The sequence below is a fragment of the Electrona antarctica genome (assembly GCF_951216825.1).
Source record: "Electrona antarctica genome assembly, chromosome: 17".
In the NCBI taxonomy this organism is placed as follows: domain Eukaryota; kingdom Metazoa; phylum Chordata; class Actinopteri; order Myctophiformes; family Myctophidae; genus Electrona; species Electrona antarctica.
In genome coordinates, this window is record NC_136798.1 from 14,722,696 (window position 1) to 14,741,365 (window position 18,670).

Sequence of the window (18,670 nt, forward strand, 5' to 3'; positions counted from 1 at the left end):
TGGGGGTTTTACATTTCGAGTAAATGTTATTATACACTTTGGTGTATAATGTATTTTGATTTCCCGGCATAATTTGGTTATGAAAGCGTAGCCTGTATTGAAATGCCTGAATAAATGCAGCCGTATTAGTTAAATGCATTTTCTACTTTGTGGCAAACAATCCTCTGATCCCCTACACACGCAGAGTAGAACATTCCATAGCCTATTCGCTCCCGAGATCCGCTCATAGGATCCGCTCCTCCTCGTAACTTCGCGTGTCATGGAAATGTGGAAAACGAAACGATTTATTCATCTTACCGTTACCGTAACATCTTTAGGCACAGTCAGATATCTCTATCATCTTCCCCACATTTACACCATTCAAAAAAAATCATGCTGTTTTTTTATTTTGTTTTTCATGCTAGCAGGCCATAGGGCAGGCAGTCAGCTATAATAACTGAATAGTATTAGTCAGTCATAAACATTGCCTAATTAAATTATAGCAATATTGCAAAAATATAGGCTACTTTTATGTCAGTGGAAGATAAGAAACAAATAGGCTATTATTACACAAACATTTCTGTGTGGATTGTGGATGGACTTTCCAAAGCAAATGGATTAATCAGAATTTCTTTCTTTCTTTTTTCTTTTTCCCCCTAAATTTCCCAGGACGGAGAGGGTTATCGAGTGTTCAATTGAGGATATCAGTGACAGAATGACTTCCCATGGCGAAGTGACGTTGCAGACAGGGTGGTATGTATGTCAGCACTTGTAGAGCGTTGATAAATAATTAACTCTCTCTCTCTCTCTCTCTCTCTCTCTCTCTCTCTCTGACTCTCTGAAGCCTGACACCTGTGTTTTTAACACATGGAGTGGAGTGTTTATGTCCTCCGAATAGCTAGTGAGCACAACAGCTTTGGAGGGGGAGGGAGTATTCCTGACACTAATATAACACTCACCAACACTATTGATTGACAGCTGTGACCGTCTACTAAAATCAGTTTCTCGTGTGCTGTAGGCCTATAGCCTAGCTGTATTATAATGTTGCTTTATTATTATGCTCCATTGTACCAGAGTACATTTGAAGAAAAAAGGGAATAGAATAGATAATAAAAACTACTATTTAATATTTAATTTAGTCTTCAACAGATTGGTAGCCTACATCATTTGCACTAGCATGATGTGGCAGCTCTTGTTCTTTCTCAGAATCCTAATTATCCACTGGAGGGCACTAAAGCAAATCCACTCTCATTGTACAATATAGGTTTGACCACGGCCATAGATGTTGTATTGATGATGTATTCAAAAATAAACAATCTTTTACAAACACATGTTAACCAAAGATATTTGGTGTGTAGAGGGACAAAGCTAGGGGCCCGCTATAGAGCCCTGGGGGACTCACTCCGGTCAGGGAAGTTTAGAGTTAGAGTTTGGGTGAGAAATTGATAAAGCACAGAGTAGTGGGTCTGGAAAACTTTATCTGGAAGAAGACGGGTTTGGTCAAGAATCATTTCTGAGGATTTAGCTCTGAATCCCTTCAGAGCTTTTGGACAAAGGAACCTGCTGTGGCCTCCTGACTTGAAGGTTGGGTGAAGAATATATTTTTTCACGTTTTGAGCAATGCATTTCCTTTGTATTTTTCTGACTATGGATTACTTGATTTTTACTCGTAAAATAGAAGATCTACAATGTTTGGTTTGATTACCTTTGGATTACTTTCGGGATTACTTTTTGATACTTGACTCAATTGGAGACATTTAAAGGAACTTTGCGTTGCGGGACTTAACATTTTGATTGTTCATTTGATTCGAATTATTATTTTGTTTGATCGGTTGATCCAGTTTAAGACAGCTATAGATATTGCAATTTAATTTCAAAAGCAAAAACTGTTTTTCTTTTGGTCTGCAATACAGTTGGGTTACAGTATAAATAATGATAATAATGATGATTTCTTGTTATTGTTATTCTGCTGTCAGGTAATTTTTTCTCACTAAAGAGTTTGAAAACAAAAGCAATGGGCATTTCACAGAAACGAACCCTCACCTCATAACATTGATGGCTCGATCTGACCAGTTCATTTGTAAACAGTAGTAGGGGTGTTCATTGGCACAATCCCTGGCCAGCCAATTATTGACGAGGTTGTTCCTTCGTACGATTTACAGAGTGTTATGTTCGGTCAGTTATTCTTTCAGCTTGTTTTTCTTTAGGTTTTGTTTGCCACACGCGCGCGCACCACACACACACACACACACACACGCACGCACGCACGCACGCACGCACGCACGCACGCACGCACGCGCGCGCGCACGCGCGCGCGCGCGCGCACACACACACGACGCATCAGTGCAGATTTAATTTCTTCCATTATTTTCAACCCATGTTGTCCTCCCAGTATACTACTTGCAAGAAACATGCCAGCAGGATCAATATTTATCCTACGCTTCTTATGATCCTTCATTGATGCATTTTAATTTTCAATTTTATTTTCATCTGTTCTCTTGCCATCTGAAGCTATATAACAAGTTTTATTAGTATGCTTTTGGAGTCAATAGTCATGTTTTCAGATTGACAAAAAGCAAACAACTTAACTGGTCACCTCTTGTGAGGTCAGGCTCTGTTCAGACTGGCAGGCCGATTCTTGGCATATCCAGATCAAGCTCAAAATACATCACATCGCGGGTTCGACTCCCAATCCCGACGACTTTAGCTGCGTGTCACTCCCCATCTCTCTCCCCGAATTTCCTGTCAGCTTACTGTAGGCCTACACTATCAAATAAAGGCAGAAAAAGCCTGTCCACTGAATAATAATGTGTGCATAGTCAGTCCATAATATTAATAAACTTTATTTATATAGTTTATTAAAAAATATCAGATTTGAGAAACACATTGGATATGCCTGCAGTCTCAACAAAAGCATCCTGCAGTGGATGCCTTTGTGCATTGCTCCTTACCATATAATAGCTACTCTATTTAATTTAGTTGACCCTGTGGAAATGTAAACCTTAACCCTGATAATTGTCTTTACTCATGATACAGTGGACCACTATTTACACTGCCTGTTTGGTTATGTAGCCTACTGTATGTGTCTATGTGTATGTGTATTTGTGTTATATGACCTTCTGTACTATATTATAATTGTGAAATATGCACTCTTGAGAAATAGTGTGTAAATGCTATTATGACCTCTGCTCTGCAACCACACTGGTTCACATAACATACACACTAACATTTAGTACTGTATATAGATCCAACCCGGTCTCAACCAACACAGTGAAATAGCACGGATTGGCAATTCCGTACATACACTCCTAGAAAACCCCAAAATCTGTATATATTACAATGAAATCCTCCCCATAGACCATGACGGAGGGGTGCCGTCTCTACCAAATTTGAGCCACGAGAGACACCGACATGTCGAACGTTGCGAAGTTCGGTAGAGCCGACTCAGCCCCGTCCGAGTTATAACCCAATAGCATAGAATCGTAAATGTCAAACCCGATCTCACCCAAACACGGTGAAATAGCACGGATTGGCAACTCCGTACATACACTACTAGCTAAAGTCCGGTCAAAACAGTAGTAGTATAGAGCACCAAAGTCCCGACGTCACTGCCCTCTACTGTCAGTAGAGGGCGTCAGTCCACAGGTTCATGTACTTTTTATTTGCATTGTAATCTCCATAGGGGGATTTTAGATCGCCTCATATAAGAACTGTGTTTGAAAAATAAACCGATCACCCAGGCCTTTTCACTCATAGGGATATGAAGCATCGACTGAAGGTGGAAATGTACAAATATACCCAAAGAGTGACAAAATAAGCGTTAGAAACGAGTCAAACAACCCAGAGACTACATTTCCGGGTATGCGGGTGGCTGCACCGTCGCACAACAGAAACTGAATGTCAATTACGTTTATTTTTATTTTATTGATATTTAATGTTTCAGTCACCACCAGCTGAGCTTACGTCAACGAGGAATCTCAGGAACGCAATGTGTTGACAGCTGGGCGTGACGTATATTAGCAGCGACATTGCCTTCATATGTAGTTTCAAGGCTTTTGCGGCCACATTAATTCCATTTTCTCCAGAAACTGAATGGACATCATTAACGACGCACAGCCACTCCCCTGACAGAAAGGCCGGGGTGGTCGGTTTATTTTTCAAACACAGTTCTTATATGAAGCGACCTAAAATCGCCCTATGGAGATTTCAATGCAAATAAAAAAAGACATGAACCTGTGTGTTGGTGCCCTCTACTGAAAGTGACGTCAGACTTCGGTGCTCTATAATATATACGGATTTGGAGGTTTTCTAGGCGGGTATGACCACAAGCTCAGTGGGCTTGTGGTAGACTGTCATATAAGTCTATAAAAGTCTATAGTCTATAAAAATGGGACCCAATGCTCCCCTTCTTAGCATGCAGTATCAACTGTTGGATTAGGGATAAGTCCCAGTGACATAGTAGTGTCATGTCCTGCCGGGGAATGTACTTGTACATCAAGCCGCCTCATGCTTCAGAAACCATATGGCCATGTGGCCACATGGCTTAGGAACTGTTGGTTTCCAATACTACAGTACATAGACAGTGGTATGTGACATGCACTCATAGCAGCAGGATGCACACATCTAATATTGATCTCTCTGTCTATGCCTTAAACAGACATGTGGGGCAATGTTCTCACATAGTGTCCTATAGCCCTGTCAATATTTAGGAACACATGGCATTGAAATCAAGGTTTAACTTTAGATAGTGGTGCATGTCTCTTTATTTTCAACATGTGCAATTTGCACACATGCAGCATTTCCTAATAGGAGCAATGGAATGGAATTAACACTCATGCTCCCCCAAAAGCAGTGAAAAGGTTTATATAATTATAATATATTCAACTGCACCGCCATGCAGATATGCTGATACATATCTCATGAAATGTGAGTGAGTAGGCTAAAAATAGTCATCACGGTCCATCATCAGGCATGACCCCTAATCCCCTATATGTTCTGTTGTTGGGATGACTGACTCTTACTTGACTGCTTGATATTCAGTTCTACATTAATTGTGGATACTTTATATACTGTAGGCTACAGTCCTTGTATTCAGTGTTGATAGATTGTACATTATCCAGATATTCACTGTTGAAAGGTCTGCTGTGCTAATTAGTGCTTTTAACATTCGTTTAAACAGGGAATGAGGGCGGTGAATACCGGTATGTGACTGGTGTGTTGCGCAAACGACTTCCAAAACGTATACCCTTGTATAAAAGGCACTAATGAGCTAATCAGTGAAAGAACAAAGGTTGGATCCAACACAAATGTGCTGATCAATGTCCAGAGAGAGAGAGAGAGAGACCCCATGGCATGGGTTATTGTACTGTAGTGTATTATTATTATTAAGTTAAGAAATCACGTAGCATTTGTTTTCATCAAACAGAGATGAGTTCACACCATAGAGGAGGATCTCATCAGAGAAGAAGTTTCATGCAGAATGGAGAACCATGTAGAATTGTAGATAGACCTGCTGATCAATAAGATGTGTGTATGTGTGCGAGTGTGTGTGCGCATGGCCGCATGCCTATGTATGTCCGTGCATAACAAAGTAGCTGCTGTACGTGTTTCTACAAATTATTACGAGAGTATCTCTGCACATATACAGTACAGTACATTCTGTACACAGACATCATCCTGCATCCTGTTAAAGGTAGGGTAAGTGATATTTTGTTTTGTTAAAACAAGTGTTAAATAGCTCTGTATTCTGATAGTACTACTCATTGCTATAGAGTGTTTGTTCAGTAACAGGGGTCTCCATGTCTCTTTATTAAGCAGAAAATGCTTTTTCTGATCAGGATACCAATTTGAAACAATCAGGATAGAGAACTCACACAGATACAGATTAAAGAAGTGAATTTGGAAGTGGTGACACGAATAAATGAGCAGACAAAATTGGAACTGGAATACTGTAAAATTGAAGCTGATGAATGGGTACTCTCTCCTGATTGGCTGGAATTCTGTATGTGAAAATGTATGTTCTGTTTATTAAAGAGCCGGGGAGACCGGGAGACTCCTGTTACTGAACAAATGCTCTAGTCTATAACAATGATTACTATCAGAATATAGTGCTTTAACCTTTTAACAAAAAACTTTTGTTTTAACCAAAGAATATCACTTACCCTACCTTTAATCAATGTCATGAGTATACTACACACTCAAGCTTTTACACCTGGGGATGAATGCGTACATAAATGTGATGCGTGAGAAACCTTGATGTGCCTTTATTAGTGAAGTATGATCATTTTTGATACAAATTGCAATCTCATTCCTTTGATAATGGCAGTGGACCAATCATATACTGGGAATGGACACACACTGGTTTACGACACACTGTCACACACTGACATACTTTTTGAAAACCCTTTCCCTATCAGATTGGTTATTATAGGTCAGTAATCAGTGGGCGAAGATATTATATGGTTTTAAAGAGTGTTACTACATTATTATGTACAGTAAAGGTTATTGGGAAAGAGCACTTACTTTTTGTAAGCAGGCCCCACTGCGCCAGTCATTTTGTTGTTTGTTACGTACTGTGTCAGTTTTGGAAGTTATAATTAGGAAGTTATAATTAGAAAGCTCTCAATCCATTGTTTCTGGAAAAATATACAGTAAGTCCTTCATGCTTAAAAGTCCATAAACTAAACCAATGAAATGGTAAACTATGCATTTGCAGTATATAGCGCCTTTAAATGTGCATTACATTCACCCATGCATACACACGCACGCACAAACGGCGAAGGGAACCATTCAAGGCACCCATCTGCTCTTCGGGAACAGTGAGGACTTATATATGTCTTTGTTCATGGATACTTTGACATGAAGCAAGGCGGGGCTAGGGATCGACCTGATTGCAAGATGGCCACACATTAAATACCACATAAAATAAAAACAAATGTTTAGCTGTCATATAATGTTTGCTCCTAGGTCAATAGCAAAGTCGATCAGTGTGAAAGTGGCTTATCTCTCACAAAACAAGGTCAGTCAGTAGATAGATGATAGTGGCTGCATATTCAATCATCTAAATGAGTTTTTATCTTCAGTTTGTTTTTCTTTTCTTTTTTTCCCTAAGAATACTATATATTGTGCTTTTACAGATGTGATAGTTTCTTGGTAGCATATCGTCATTTTCATACCTGTAATTAATTTAAAACAAGACCATTTCAAAATTATATGATGGCTGGCTGCTATTCAGTGATTTCACTTAGTTCAAATATCACTTCTTTTTTTGTTTTGTTGTGATAATCCTCCCTACTATAGAGTTAACCCCTGGGGTAAAAAAACCTAGTTTTTGGCTAGGTGGCCCAGCCGTCATCCAATCATGATAGAAAGGGGCCTTCCGGCAAATATGATCGAGCGGGGGCGGGCCTTGGTGTGCGTGCTGTTGGCCTTTTGCGTGTCCCCCCACTGTAGTGCGTGCATATGCACATCTTGTTACCGGGGGGGGGACCAGGGTTTTTTCCAAATGACCCAAATCACTGAATGCTCCTTTAATTATGCATGAAACAAAACTGAACTCTATCGCATTTATTTTTTACAACTGTCTGTCTGTCATAACTCGGTGCTGTCTGACAGTTTGGCTTCATACTTGCCGTGTGTTACAGATAACACCTGAGGATATGCAGTGATTAAGTCATTGCGTAAGATTAATACAGTAGAATGAGGATGAAATGTTCTTTTCTTTTTAAAAGTTAGCTCAAATAAATAATATGCAGAATATGAGTATTTTGTCAACATTGAGTATAGCATGTAATCTTCCACACATGGTCATTTTTACCTGCTAAGAGTTAAATGAACTCTTTGTACTGTATGTTACTGTGTATGTTTGAATCTTGCACAAGATGCATGATTTTATCAGTTGGCAGTTTGCATGAATTTCAAACTTTAGGCCTTTTGACCCCAAACCCACTGAACTGTCTGGCATCCCTGTCACCACCAAGGTATATGAAAAAGAAGGTAAAGACACTGACGTCATTTTTGCTATCGAGCAATTCCAGGCGGCAGATTTGTCACACCGCATGGGAGCCAAACTACACCCGGACGTTTGGTGGAATGCATTGGAGTCGATGAGAGCCCAGTGACCAGCTCATGAACAAACACTATTCGCTTCTGGAAAATAACAGAAGACATAACACATTATTGTCTGCCATGTGTTGCTTTTCGATGTGTATACTGTGACATTTTCTAGAGGTATAAGAGCACAAAGTACGTTTCTGAACGTACCAAGTATTGCGAGACTGTCCACCGTTTTCTGTCTGGCAGCCAAATCCTGCGATACCTCCAAGACAGAAATGATACCTGCCGCTGTTTAGATCCTCAAATTAAATTATGTACTGTGCACGTCGAAAAGCAAGTGATTAGAAAACAACCTGTGATATGTCTTCTTTTATATTCCTGAACCGATTAAATTACAAAGGTCGCAATTGTTCAGAAATAATGTTTGTTCACGAGCTGGTCCAGCCGGCTCCATTCACTGCCATGTGTTCATGAAACTTCCGGTGTGAGGTTTGCCACCCATGAAAATGGACAATTACAAGCTCACAACATGTTGCAATGCATCTGCTATTTTTTAAACATTTTGGAATGTCTTCTATTCTGGGGGTCCCTGGCACTAAATATTTGCAGATGTAGGTCCTCAGCTAAAAGCCAAATGCCTATCATCAGAGTTTATACAGAACTATCATATGTGACTATCGCCAGGATAAGTAATCAAATTTGTATTACGTTATAAGGAATGTGTCTAAGATTTTGAGCTGTTCCTGCTAAATTAAACGCTTTTAAATATTAAAACATCACATGTAGCCTACTGTATCAACAATTATACTAGTGTGATACCTGTCAGCTTGATTAATAGAGATGGTATTATTGATTGAATGTTAAAGTAGGAGCATTCAAAGGTCCGCTGATAACATAGTCGATGCCTGCAGAGTTTGAGTAATTCTCAGCATGACCATATTGACTAGTAGACTACATGACCATACTAGAAAGTCATGTCTGGACTGGCAAATATATATTATTTTCTTTTACTTATTTGCACAATAATATGAGAATAATGATTGTTCTCAGGTTATTGTGCAAATACCGGTAAGTTAACCCACATAAGCCCAATTTTATACTTAGTCGTACGATGTTGTCATATGAAAATAGCCGGTCTATGTGAAGCATTTTGACTGAACTTGTGAAAATAGAAACACCATAGGCCTAATGTTGTGCACACCGCAAAGGTGATGGGCTTCTCAAAAGATTGAGGATATCATGAGACATCTCAAATTATTATACGAAACTGCTCCATGCTTACATAATTGATCTTCTCTTTCCTCTGCTATACGACAACTGAATTTCCCTGGTGGGATCAATAAAGGTCTATCTATAGCGCAACCGATACACCGGCTGGCCTTTACCCTTTCGCCTTGTTGATGAAGCAAGAGTGCCTAAAAGCTCCACTGGGGGAGACTAGACATATCTGTTTGCTCCTGTGTGCAGCATGCACTTCACACACTCTTATGGGCCTCATTATGTCATGTTCTTCTAGCAATAATGCCTGTGGATAAAAAGGGCAGTAAGTTATATGTTATCCACATGATCACATCCCACAGCAACTGTCACATTGTCTTCTTGACAAAAGTAAATATGGAAAGAATAATAAACCTTTGTCAGAATAAAGTGGAAGATGTTTTGGTCACACTGTTGAATTTTGACGATCAAAATGTTAATAAGCTACACCAAAATGTTGACTGATTTCCCCATGCACAATAGCAAAGTGGTCTAAAATCTTTCAATTGTTGCTTTTGCTTGCCAAAGTAGACAATAAATTAGGCAATGGAATAATTCTATTATGTTTGTGGAAGAAAGTAAAGATGGCTTCCCACAATTATGTTGCTTGTAGTAGATCAAAGTGCAAATCGCTGTAAAAGCAACAGTGGTACATTTATGAAAGAATAATGCATTGCACTAAACAGGAATCAAGTGCAGTACATTTGTACATCATTGCTAAACCTTTATCCTTTTGTAACCCTTTCTTTCAAAGTCACTCCTTCCACCCCCACACACAATTTATCATTTGCTCTATAGGTTGTCTATGAGATCAATGACCATTCTCCAAGAGTGTACAGATCATACATTGATCTAATTTGAACCTTGGACGCAAGTGCTGTGGGTCTTAGGATCATCAAGTGGACATAGCCTTCCACATGTACACAGTAAAATCCTCAATGTTAACCACTTTTCCAATTTGTCATGCTTGCTGTGAAAACTGGTCTACACGCTCATGATTGCAGCATCACAACAGTTTGTGAACATGTATACGCTATTTTTGGATTACATTTCCAGTGGTTCCCAAACCTTTTAGCTCAAGACCCAAAAGAGAAATTTGTTTGCCTGGGACCCAAACTGGTGAAAATAGCAGATCTACAAGATTGTAGAATTACTGAAAATTACTGTACAGATTAGTGAAAAAAATAATAGACATCTGTTTTTTTAGATAGGTTTCATAGGTTTTTAAATAATAATTAAAAATCACACCTGTGTGAAGTGAGGGGCACTCATTTCATCTTACATCATCGAGGAGGGAATTCGGTATAGATTGGAGCAGCTATAAATGTTACTTTATTCAAAGTATGTTGCTATGATTAGGTGATGTAATGAAGGGTGTCAAAACAATTCTCTTTATTGTTAATGGCATTTAATGTTTGTGTTAGGGACAAGATGACAAAGTTTCCCTTGGCGTTTTTAAATGATTGAACTAAACACAAACATTACACCTGTATATAGGAGGGGCTAGCGCCCCTCAAAAACGAAATGTAAGAAACAAAAATTGAAGGGCGCTCGTATCATACATCATCCAATAAAAAAATGAATATACTATTGGAATATACTATTACAAAAAAATGGGTCAGTTAAGAGGAAGATATAGGCATATACTGCATATACTGAAGACATCAGAGCTCTCAATCCCAATCTTCCGCCATAGTCTGAAAACCCACCTCTTCAGACTCCATTTTAGCCTGTAGCACTTGCCCTAGCCTCGACGACCTTACAGGCATATGCAAGGGCTCAACTTATGTAACGTAGATGCATAGTTTCATAGATATTCCACTGTTAGGTTCTTAGCTTATGGTATGATTCATGATGACTATTTTTATGTATATCGATGTATTACCATGTTTTTGTTCTTGCTTACTGTAAGTGACTCTGGATTAAGAGCGTCTGCTAAATGCCTACATTGTAAATCTCCAAATTCAGTATATGCCCATATCGACTTTTAAACCGACAGATATGCGACAGATATGCCCATATGGTATATGGGCAAATATATCTTCAAATTGAGTGCGTGCATCAGCGAGGACTTGAGGGAGCCAGTGCCTGCTGTCGAGCCGTTTGGGTACATATACAGATGACATATAAAGAGATCTCCATATATGGGCACAAAAGGGACACAGACAGATGGAGACGGGTACAACGGGTACTCTCTGACAATTGGTTCAAGAGGTATTGCATAAGGTGAGGCATGCATTCTTAATTACCATCGTTCCCGAGTAGATCGGTGCCCCAGTCTAGTGTATTCTAACTACTGCATGATTAAATACTACATTTTGTTTCATCACACAACCCTTTTGCTACACAAACATGAAATGTGTAGTTCTTTCTTTCTCATTGAAATGGCGAATCAACGGTATACAATACATGCCAAAGTTTCAGCTATTAATGTCAAAAATGTTAATTCAATTCAAAATCTAACTACTGCCATGATGTAACCACTGACGGACAAGGTTCAAGACCCCTTTGGACTGACACTGTGCATGTGCTTGTTTGCAAGGGCTATGCAGTAAGCACAACATTGAGTGCTAATCTAGACACTGGTGATATCATTTTGAGTTCAGGGCACTGAACTGGTAATGTATATCTTGTATATCTTGTATATCTTTACAGGAGAAGGTTTGTTGGGTCATTATTACACAACATGAACTATATAACAGGGGTGTTAGCTCTGAGTGTAAAGAAAGAAAGGTCAATCTCATAAAATTAAGTAAATAGACATACTGTAATGTTACTCTTTAGTGATGAAAAAGTCTTTCATCAAAATCTTATAGGAGAATACATGTAGCAAGCAAATACATAAATAAAGTCACTGAGAGGTTACCAACTGTATTTATGTATTGCTCTTGAATCACAAATTACAGCATTTATGAAGCAAAGCAAAGCAAAGTTACTATATTTACCCAAGGTAACTGGACTAAGCATCAGATACTTGTTTACAGCCAGGCCCTGCTCATAGAACATTTCATGGTAGTGGTTCAATGCCTTGCTCAAGGGCACTTGAAACTTTGTATTGTCCACAATATTAAATTGACACACACATTCATACACCGATGGCGGAAGTAACCATGCAAGACACCAACCACATCAAGAGCAATTAGGGTTTCAGAGTCTTGCTCAAGGACACTTCGGCACGGACTCTGGGGGAGCCAGGGATCCACCTGGGAACCTCGCGGTACCCATCCGGCCGCTCTACCGGCCACTCTACCCCTGAGCCACTGCCCCCCCCCCCCCCCCAAAATAAACATACATACAGTACATACGTACATACTACACACACACACACACACACACACACACACACACACACACACACACACACACACACACACACACACACACACATACACATACATACAGCAACGAACCATGTACAACCCAGATTCGGCACAAACAAGGGACTAAATTATTTTCGCTCCTATGCCACCAAAATGTGGAACGCCCTACCAACAGTCATTAAGACATGCGAATCCCTTGACTCCTTCAAAACCGCTCTCAAAGGGCACCTACGGATGGCTGCAATTCGAAACTGGCCCCCGTAAAATCTGAATCCCCCCCCACCGCCCCCCCCCCCCTTTTTCCCTCACTGTATATGTTTCTTTTCCCTTTTTACCTCCATTATGATGAATTCCTGTTCTGTCCCTTGTCTATATAGAAGTGTCTATTTGTACGTCTCTAAATGTTTTTGATGAATTGAACATGGTGGACCCTATTGGAAACAAGTGTAATGCTTAATTGGGTCGTCCACTCACAGTTAACAGCCTTTGTATTGAGTTTGTGCTTGAAATGTACTGTAATTCTGCAAACTGTTAATAAATATTTCAATCAATCAAGCAATGGTACATGTCTAAGATTCTTTTTTTACCATTATACTAAATGTCTAAATCAACATTCAGTTTTTCATTCTGACCATAACTGACCTCAGATCAAAATTCTAGTATATGCCTACATTTTGAAACATACATACGTTTACTTTTACATTGCTATACATTGTTGGATTGTTTGCTGGGCATGGTGAAAGAAGGAAACATTGTTAGTGTCAGTGACTCCAGCAGCAAGGACTTTGTCTTTGGAGCAGCCCTTGATCACCCAGCACTCATTAGGAACCATAATACTTACTGTACTTACAGTATGAATGACCTGGTTTAAACCATTGGTTGTAAAATTACCCCGGAATGAGAATATTACAATATTACAACTCCCTAGAACTGTGAGATGTAAATTAATAGCTGTTCATCTGGCATCAATATTGTAATTGGTGATCATGTAAAATACAAGCAATATTTATTTGAATATATGTAAAATAGACTGCCAACATTATAGGGTATGACTATAAAGTCTAACTATTGCCATTTTCTATCACATCACTTACTCTAATTATTATTATCATATCAAAATCTCAACAAAGGGGCCTTTATATAGGGCTTATAACTTATATAACGTAAATGTAAAGTTGGCTAATGGGGAACTCAAACAGTCGTTAGTGAAATATGTGTTTGAAAAGAATATTTGAATTATGTCTTTTTGATGTTTGAAATATTTTTTAAACAAAGTGCACACATTTCCCTTAATGCTACCTCAAGGGAAGAAACCTGTACCTACTTATATGTAGAACAGCATTGGCTAGTTTGGTAACTGTGTGTGGTCCATGCATAGCCTCTCTAAACCCTTTGCCTTTGGCCCTCCACTTGGGAGGGTAGAGTGGACTTTGAGACTTTAAAGTACTGTCTGTGCTGTCCAGTCCCTCTGCAGGAGCCCAACTGGGGGTATAAAAGTCCCGTACAAAGACCAAAGGCCTTAGTCTCGTCGTTCGTCGGAGTACTCGCCAACCACAAAGGAGAGAGCTTCAAAGAACCCATCATGGGTGTCTCAAAGCTCTGCCTGTTCTTGCTCCTAAGCACTTTTGCTTTAGCTTGTGAGTACATCTTACACATTGTTCTGCTGAGTTTATTTTGGTTATTTGTGTTTCGTTTAACCTATAGTGAAGTTATCGATTGAGGAATATTATATTTAAAGTTGTATTAATTGACTTTTCTTTTGTAAAAAACAAAGTGTTAAATAGCTCTTTACTCTGATTCAGAACAACCCTAACCCTGCTAGTTTGTTCAGTATCCGGGGTCTCCTTGTCTCTCTAATTCTTTAGTAACCAGAAAAATGCATTTTCAGGCTCGGATAACAATTTAATCTAATCAGGAAAGATAACTCATACAGTATACACAGAATAAACAATTTCAATTGGAAGATATGACACAAAGACATGAGCAGGTCAAATTGGAATTGGAAAAATATAACATTGAAGCTGATTTTCTGTCTATTAAAGAGCTGGATCGAGAATAGAAATCAGAATACAAGCTTTACCTTTAACAATAAACAAACGTTTTTGTTTTAACCAGAATATATCACTTAGAACTGTAAACTACTACTTTGTAGTCTTGAACAATAGTTTTAAAAGTTGCAGATTGACATTTCTTTGTTAAATGACATCAAAAATCAATCAAATGAATCACTCAAATCAAGAATCAAAATGTTATCAATAAAAAGTGAGAGGAAATGTCTTCAGTTTCAGTTTGATCTTAATATTAGAATAAAAGGTTATTAAATGTGACGTTCATTTATTTTCCTGGATAATACTGAATACGTATTTGTTTTGACAGTTGCGCAAGATGAAGAAGAGCCAACATGTTTGTGTAAGTTTCAAGTCAATATTTACTTATGCATCACATGCTGTTTGTCACTGAACAAAGCAATGTCCTATTCCTTGTCAAAAAATCACACCCGTGTGAACTGAGTGGTGTAATGTCTTATATAGACTGATCAGCTGTGGTCTGACGTAATGTCTGACGTAATGAAATCACACCCGTGTGAACTGGGTGACCATAGCAACCATGCTCATTTTTTGGTACGAACAGACAGACAGACAGACAAACTAACAAAGCCAGTTGTAGGAGTGGTTTACACCACTCAAAAAGTAAAATACATTGCAATTTTATTATAGTAGACTTTAATAAGATTAGCTTCTGGCTTTGTGGTCTTAGGGTTAGGACAAATTTGATCACTACTAGACCCCTTACTGGTGTTTGTTTTTCTATTCTAGTGGCAAAAAGGTACAAGGCCCTACACAAGTATGAATACCTATATGAAGCTGAGTCCATGAATTCCATCAATGGTGCCTCAACGATGACAAATGGACCCAAGGGCTCTTGCAAGGTATAAGCCAAGATATTTCAACACCGTCTTTACCTGATCAACATTTATGGCTGTCACAAACAACATTTTAGTTGATGATGAATTAGTCATTCAAATACTTGTGAATAAACATTTGCCTTCTGTCTTACAGGTCGAGATTGAAGTGCCTCAGTCTTGCAGCTTTGTCATCCGCACCAGGGAATGTACCCTGAGCGAGGTGGCCAGCTTTGACTTTGAGGAGGACACCCCTGTCTTTAGACCTGCAGTCGGCTCTGAGGCCTTTGCTTCTGAAATGGAGAAGTACGTTGCACTGTCAGAATCATTTAAAATCAATCCATCTCAATATTATGTGATTTACATCGCTGAGCTCATAAATTCATATTCATAAAACTAAGAGGAAAAAACACACCCTGAAAATGCCCCCTCTATGCTGTTTCCTTAGATATCCTCTGAAGGTTGTGGTTGAGGGTGAGTACGATGTCAAACTGTACCCTGAGGAGGGTGAGACGACAACAATCTTGAACTTCAAGAGAGGTATCATCTCTGCCCTGGCCGTGCCTCTGCTGGAGGAGGAAAATAACAAGAACATGGTACATTAAACTGCTCTTTAATTTATACAGTACCTACACTGCAGGCATCCACATGTGTATTCTTGTATTTACCAGTAAAGTATGATGAAAATGTTAATTCTGAAATTTGAGGAAAAGGTTAAACTTATGATGAATATGAATAGTGATTTATCTTCCATTTCAGCCCACCATCCATGGCAAATGCAGGACCTCCTACTCTGTTGACGTAAGAGAGGACATTGCTACTGACGTCAGCCTCACCAGGGATCTGTCCAAATGTGACAAGTTTGTCCCTATGAGAGACCACACCAGCCCCCTGGCTCTGATCTCTGGCATGGTAAGACATCCAAATGATACTGTTAAATAATGCCAAATAATCATGAGTAACAAACGACAACAAATAACAAATAATTATCTACTTGCAGCCTCTTGCCCAGCTGGTCAGGAGCTCCCAGACCTGCAACTACAAGTTTGACAATGAGAACATGCACATGACCTCTGGTGCCTGCACTGAGAACCACATCCTGATACCTTTCTCTCACAAGTAAGTCAAAACTTGTACTCTTATCTTGTAATATCTTTGATTCTATGAAGTCAATGTATCCATCTATTGTCTTAACCAAAATGTTGTCTGCCCATAGGGGAGAATATGGTGTTACCAATGTTGGCAAGCAGTCTCTGACTTTGCTGGAGGTTTCTGCTCACAACGACAGAGTCTTTGAATTTAGTAAGGAGTTCTTTGCATTTGTCATTTTCTTCCAAGCATGTTTTTATGTTGTCATTGACAATACCATTTTAACTGTTTACTCTGCTTATTATAGATGAAGCCAATGTCAAGGGTCTGAACATGGATACTCCTGCTGACAAGAATGTTATCCAGGATAAGGATGCTGGTCTGGCTCTCCTGGGAGAACTGGTTAATCTGCCTGAGAACGAAGGCGAGAGGAGGGCCCACCTCTTCCATAAGCTGGTGAACATGGTCCGTGGAATGAAGACAGAGACCCTGAGCAATTCAGTTGCTGAGGCTCTTGTGGTGTCCCCTGCCCTGACCTACCAGGTTCTGGCCCAGTGCGGTACCCCCGAGTGTAGCAGTGCCATCATGCAGATCCTGAGGACCTTTGACAGTTCCTCTCTTGAAGTTGATGCCACTGTCTTTGCTTTGGGACTAGTGTCCAACCCCTCTCCCCTTCTGATCAGGGACATGCTGCAGATGGCTCAGTACAAGCCCAGCAAGCCCATCATGTATGCCCTCAGCAATGTTGTCAAAAGGTGAGCAAACTGTATTCCTCCTTGCAGAGTCTGTGTGTGTGTGGGTGTCAACCACATCTAACATATCTTGAATAATACATTTCTACAAAAAGGCAAGAATAGTAAAACCACAACCTTTATTCTTTATATGGTATTTTATTCAATGTTATTTATCCTTAAATTAATTTGTATGCCTTACATAAATCACTTGTGAAATTCACTATACCAATACATTTCCTTTGCCCTAAAAGGTTCTACAAGACTGAAGGTGAACTCATCCCTGAGATCTACGATGTTGCAGAGTTCATGGCTACCCAGCTGGGTGACTGCAGTGGAGACAAGGACACCACTTTCATGACTTTGAGGGTGAGTATGTTATTCCGAAATCTTGGGAAATCAAAGGATTTTCAAGGTTGGAAAGAAGAAAAATAATCGTCTTCTCTGCTGTGACATTAGGTTATTGGAAACATGGGTGCAGTCATGGGCGCTGCCAGTCCTGCCCTGAAGAGTGCTGTGATCCTGTGTGTGAACCAGCCTGCTGCTTCCCCCATTGTTCAGCAAGCTGCCATCCAGGCTTTCAGGCTGACCCCTGTCCCTGAGGAGGCAAGTCAACTGATTTTATTGTTACTTCTTAGATGTTAAGAGAAATTATCCAGAGAGGGATTGCTTTGTTTATCTTTTTCTTAATGATGGTTGTATTTCTCTGTCACAGGGCAGAGAGATTCTCATGCAGGTGATTCTGGACAGTGCCAGCCCCCTGCAGAAGCGCGTTGCTGCCTACCTGGTGCTGATGAAAGACCCCCAGCCAAGTGAACTCGCCCAGCTGGCTGCTGCCCTGCCTAATGAACCTGACCAGCAAGCCAAGAGCTTTGTCATCTCATATATTACCAACATCTTGTCTTCAACTCAGCCAGAAACCCAAGAGTAAGTGAAGAATGTAAAGGTGACATAAATTACATGTTTAGATTATAATATATTATAAGTAATATGGTGAATATGCATAACTCTTAATGGTATTTTCTTGTAATAACTATCTGCGTTTCAAACAGGCTCAGAGAGAAGATCCTCGATGCCCTGCAAGGTAATGAGATTGGCACTGTCATGGACCCAACCAAATTCTCCCGCAACTACAAGATGGGATCCGTGGAGGGCAACATGATCTTTGAAGGTACCAGCTACCTGCCCAAGGAGGTCATGCTTGAGATGACCCTGAAGGCTTTTGGCTTGGACATCGACATGATGGAGGTAAAAGCCATTTTCTTTAGTCAGAAAACAGATTTGTATCCGTGTTTTTCGTATAGATAACAATCATTTCAATTTGCTCCATTACCATT

General features: G+C 39.6%; 1 protein-coding gene across 1 annotated transcript in view; it reads left to right on the top strand.

The window, feature by feature from the left end:
- Nucleotides 1-18,670, top strand: part of apobb.1 (apolipoprotein Bb, tandem duplicate 1) — a 41,130-nt gene that overhangs the window by 10,429 nt on the left and 12,031 nt on the right. Inside the window, exons 2-15 of the mRNA XM_079526898.1 lie at nucleotides 649-732; nucleotides 14,075-14,248; nucleotides 14,988-15,020; nucleotides 15,428-15,540; nucleotides 15,671-15,819; nucleotides 15,962-16,109; nucleotides 16,273-16,425; nucleotides 16,514-16,632; nucleotides 16,730-16,815; nucleotides 16,910-17,357; nucleotides 17,588-17,702; nucleotides 17,793-17,939; nucleotides 18,049-18,260; nucleotides 18,386-18,581. Of these exons, the coding sequence (XP_079383024.1) occupies nucleotides 14,194-14,248; nucleotides 14,988-15,020; nucleotides 15,428-15,540; nucleotides 15,671-15,819; nucleotides 15,962-16,109; nucleotides 16,273-16,425; nucleotides 16,514-16,632; nucleotides 16,730-16,815; nucleotides 16,910-17,357; nucleotides 17,588-17,702; nucleotides 17,793-17,939; nucleotides 18,049-18,260; nucleotides 18,386-18,581 (1,974 nt within the window). The 5' untranslated portion in view covers nucleotides 649-732; nucleotides 14,075-14,193. The remainder of the gene's footprint in view (nucleotides 1-648; nucleotides 733-14,074; nucleotides 14,249-14,987; nucleotides 15,021-15,427; nucleotides 15,541-15,670; nucleotides 15,820-15,961; nucleotides 16,110-16,272; nucleotides 16,426-16,513; nucleotides 16,633-16,729; nucleotides 16,816-16,909; nucleotides 17,358-17,587; nucleotides 17,703-17,792; nucleotides 17,940-18,048; nucleotides 18,261-18,385; nucleotides 18,582-18,670) is intronic.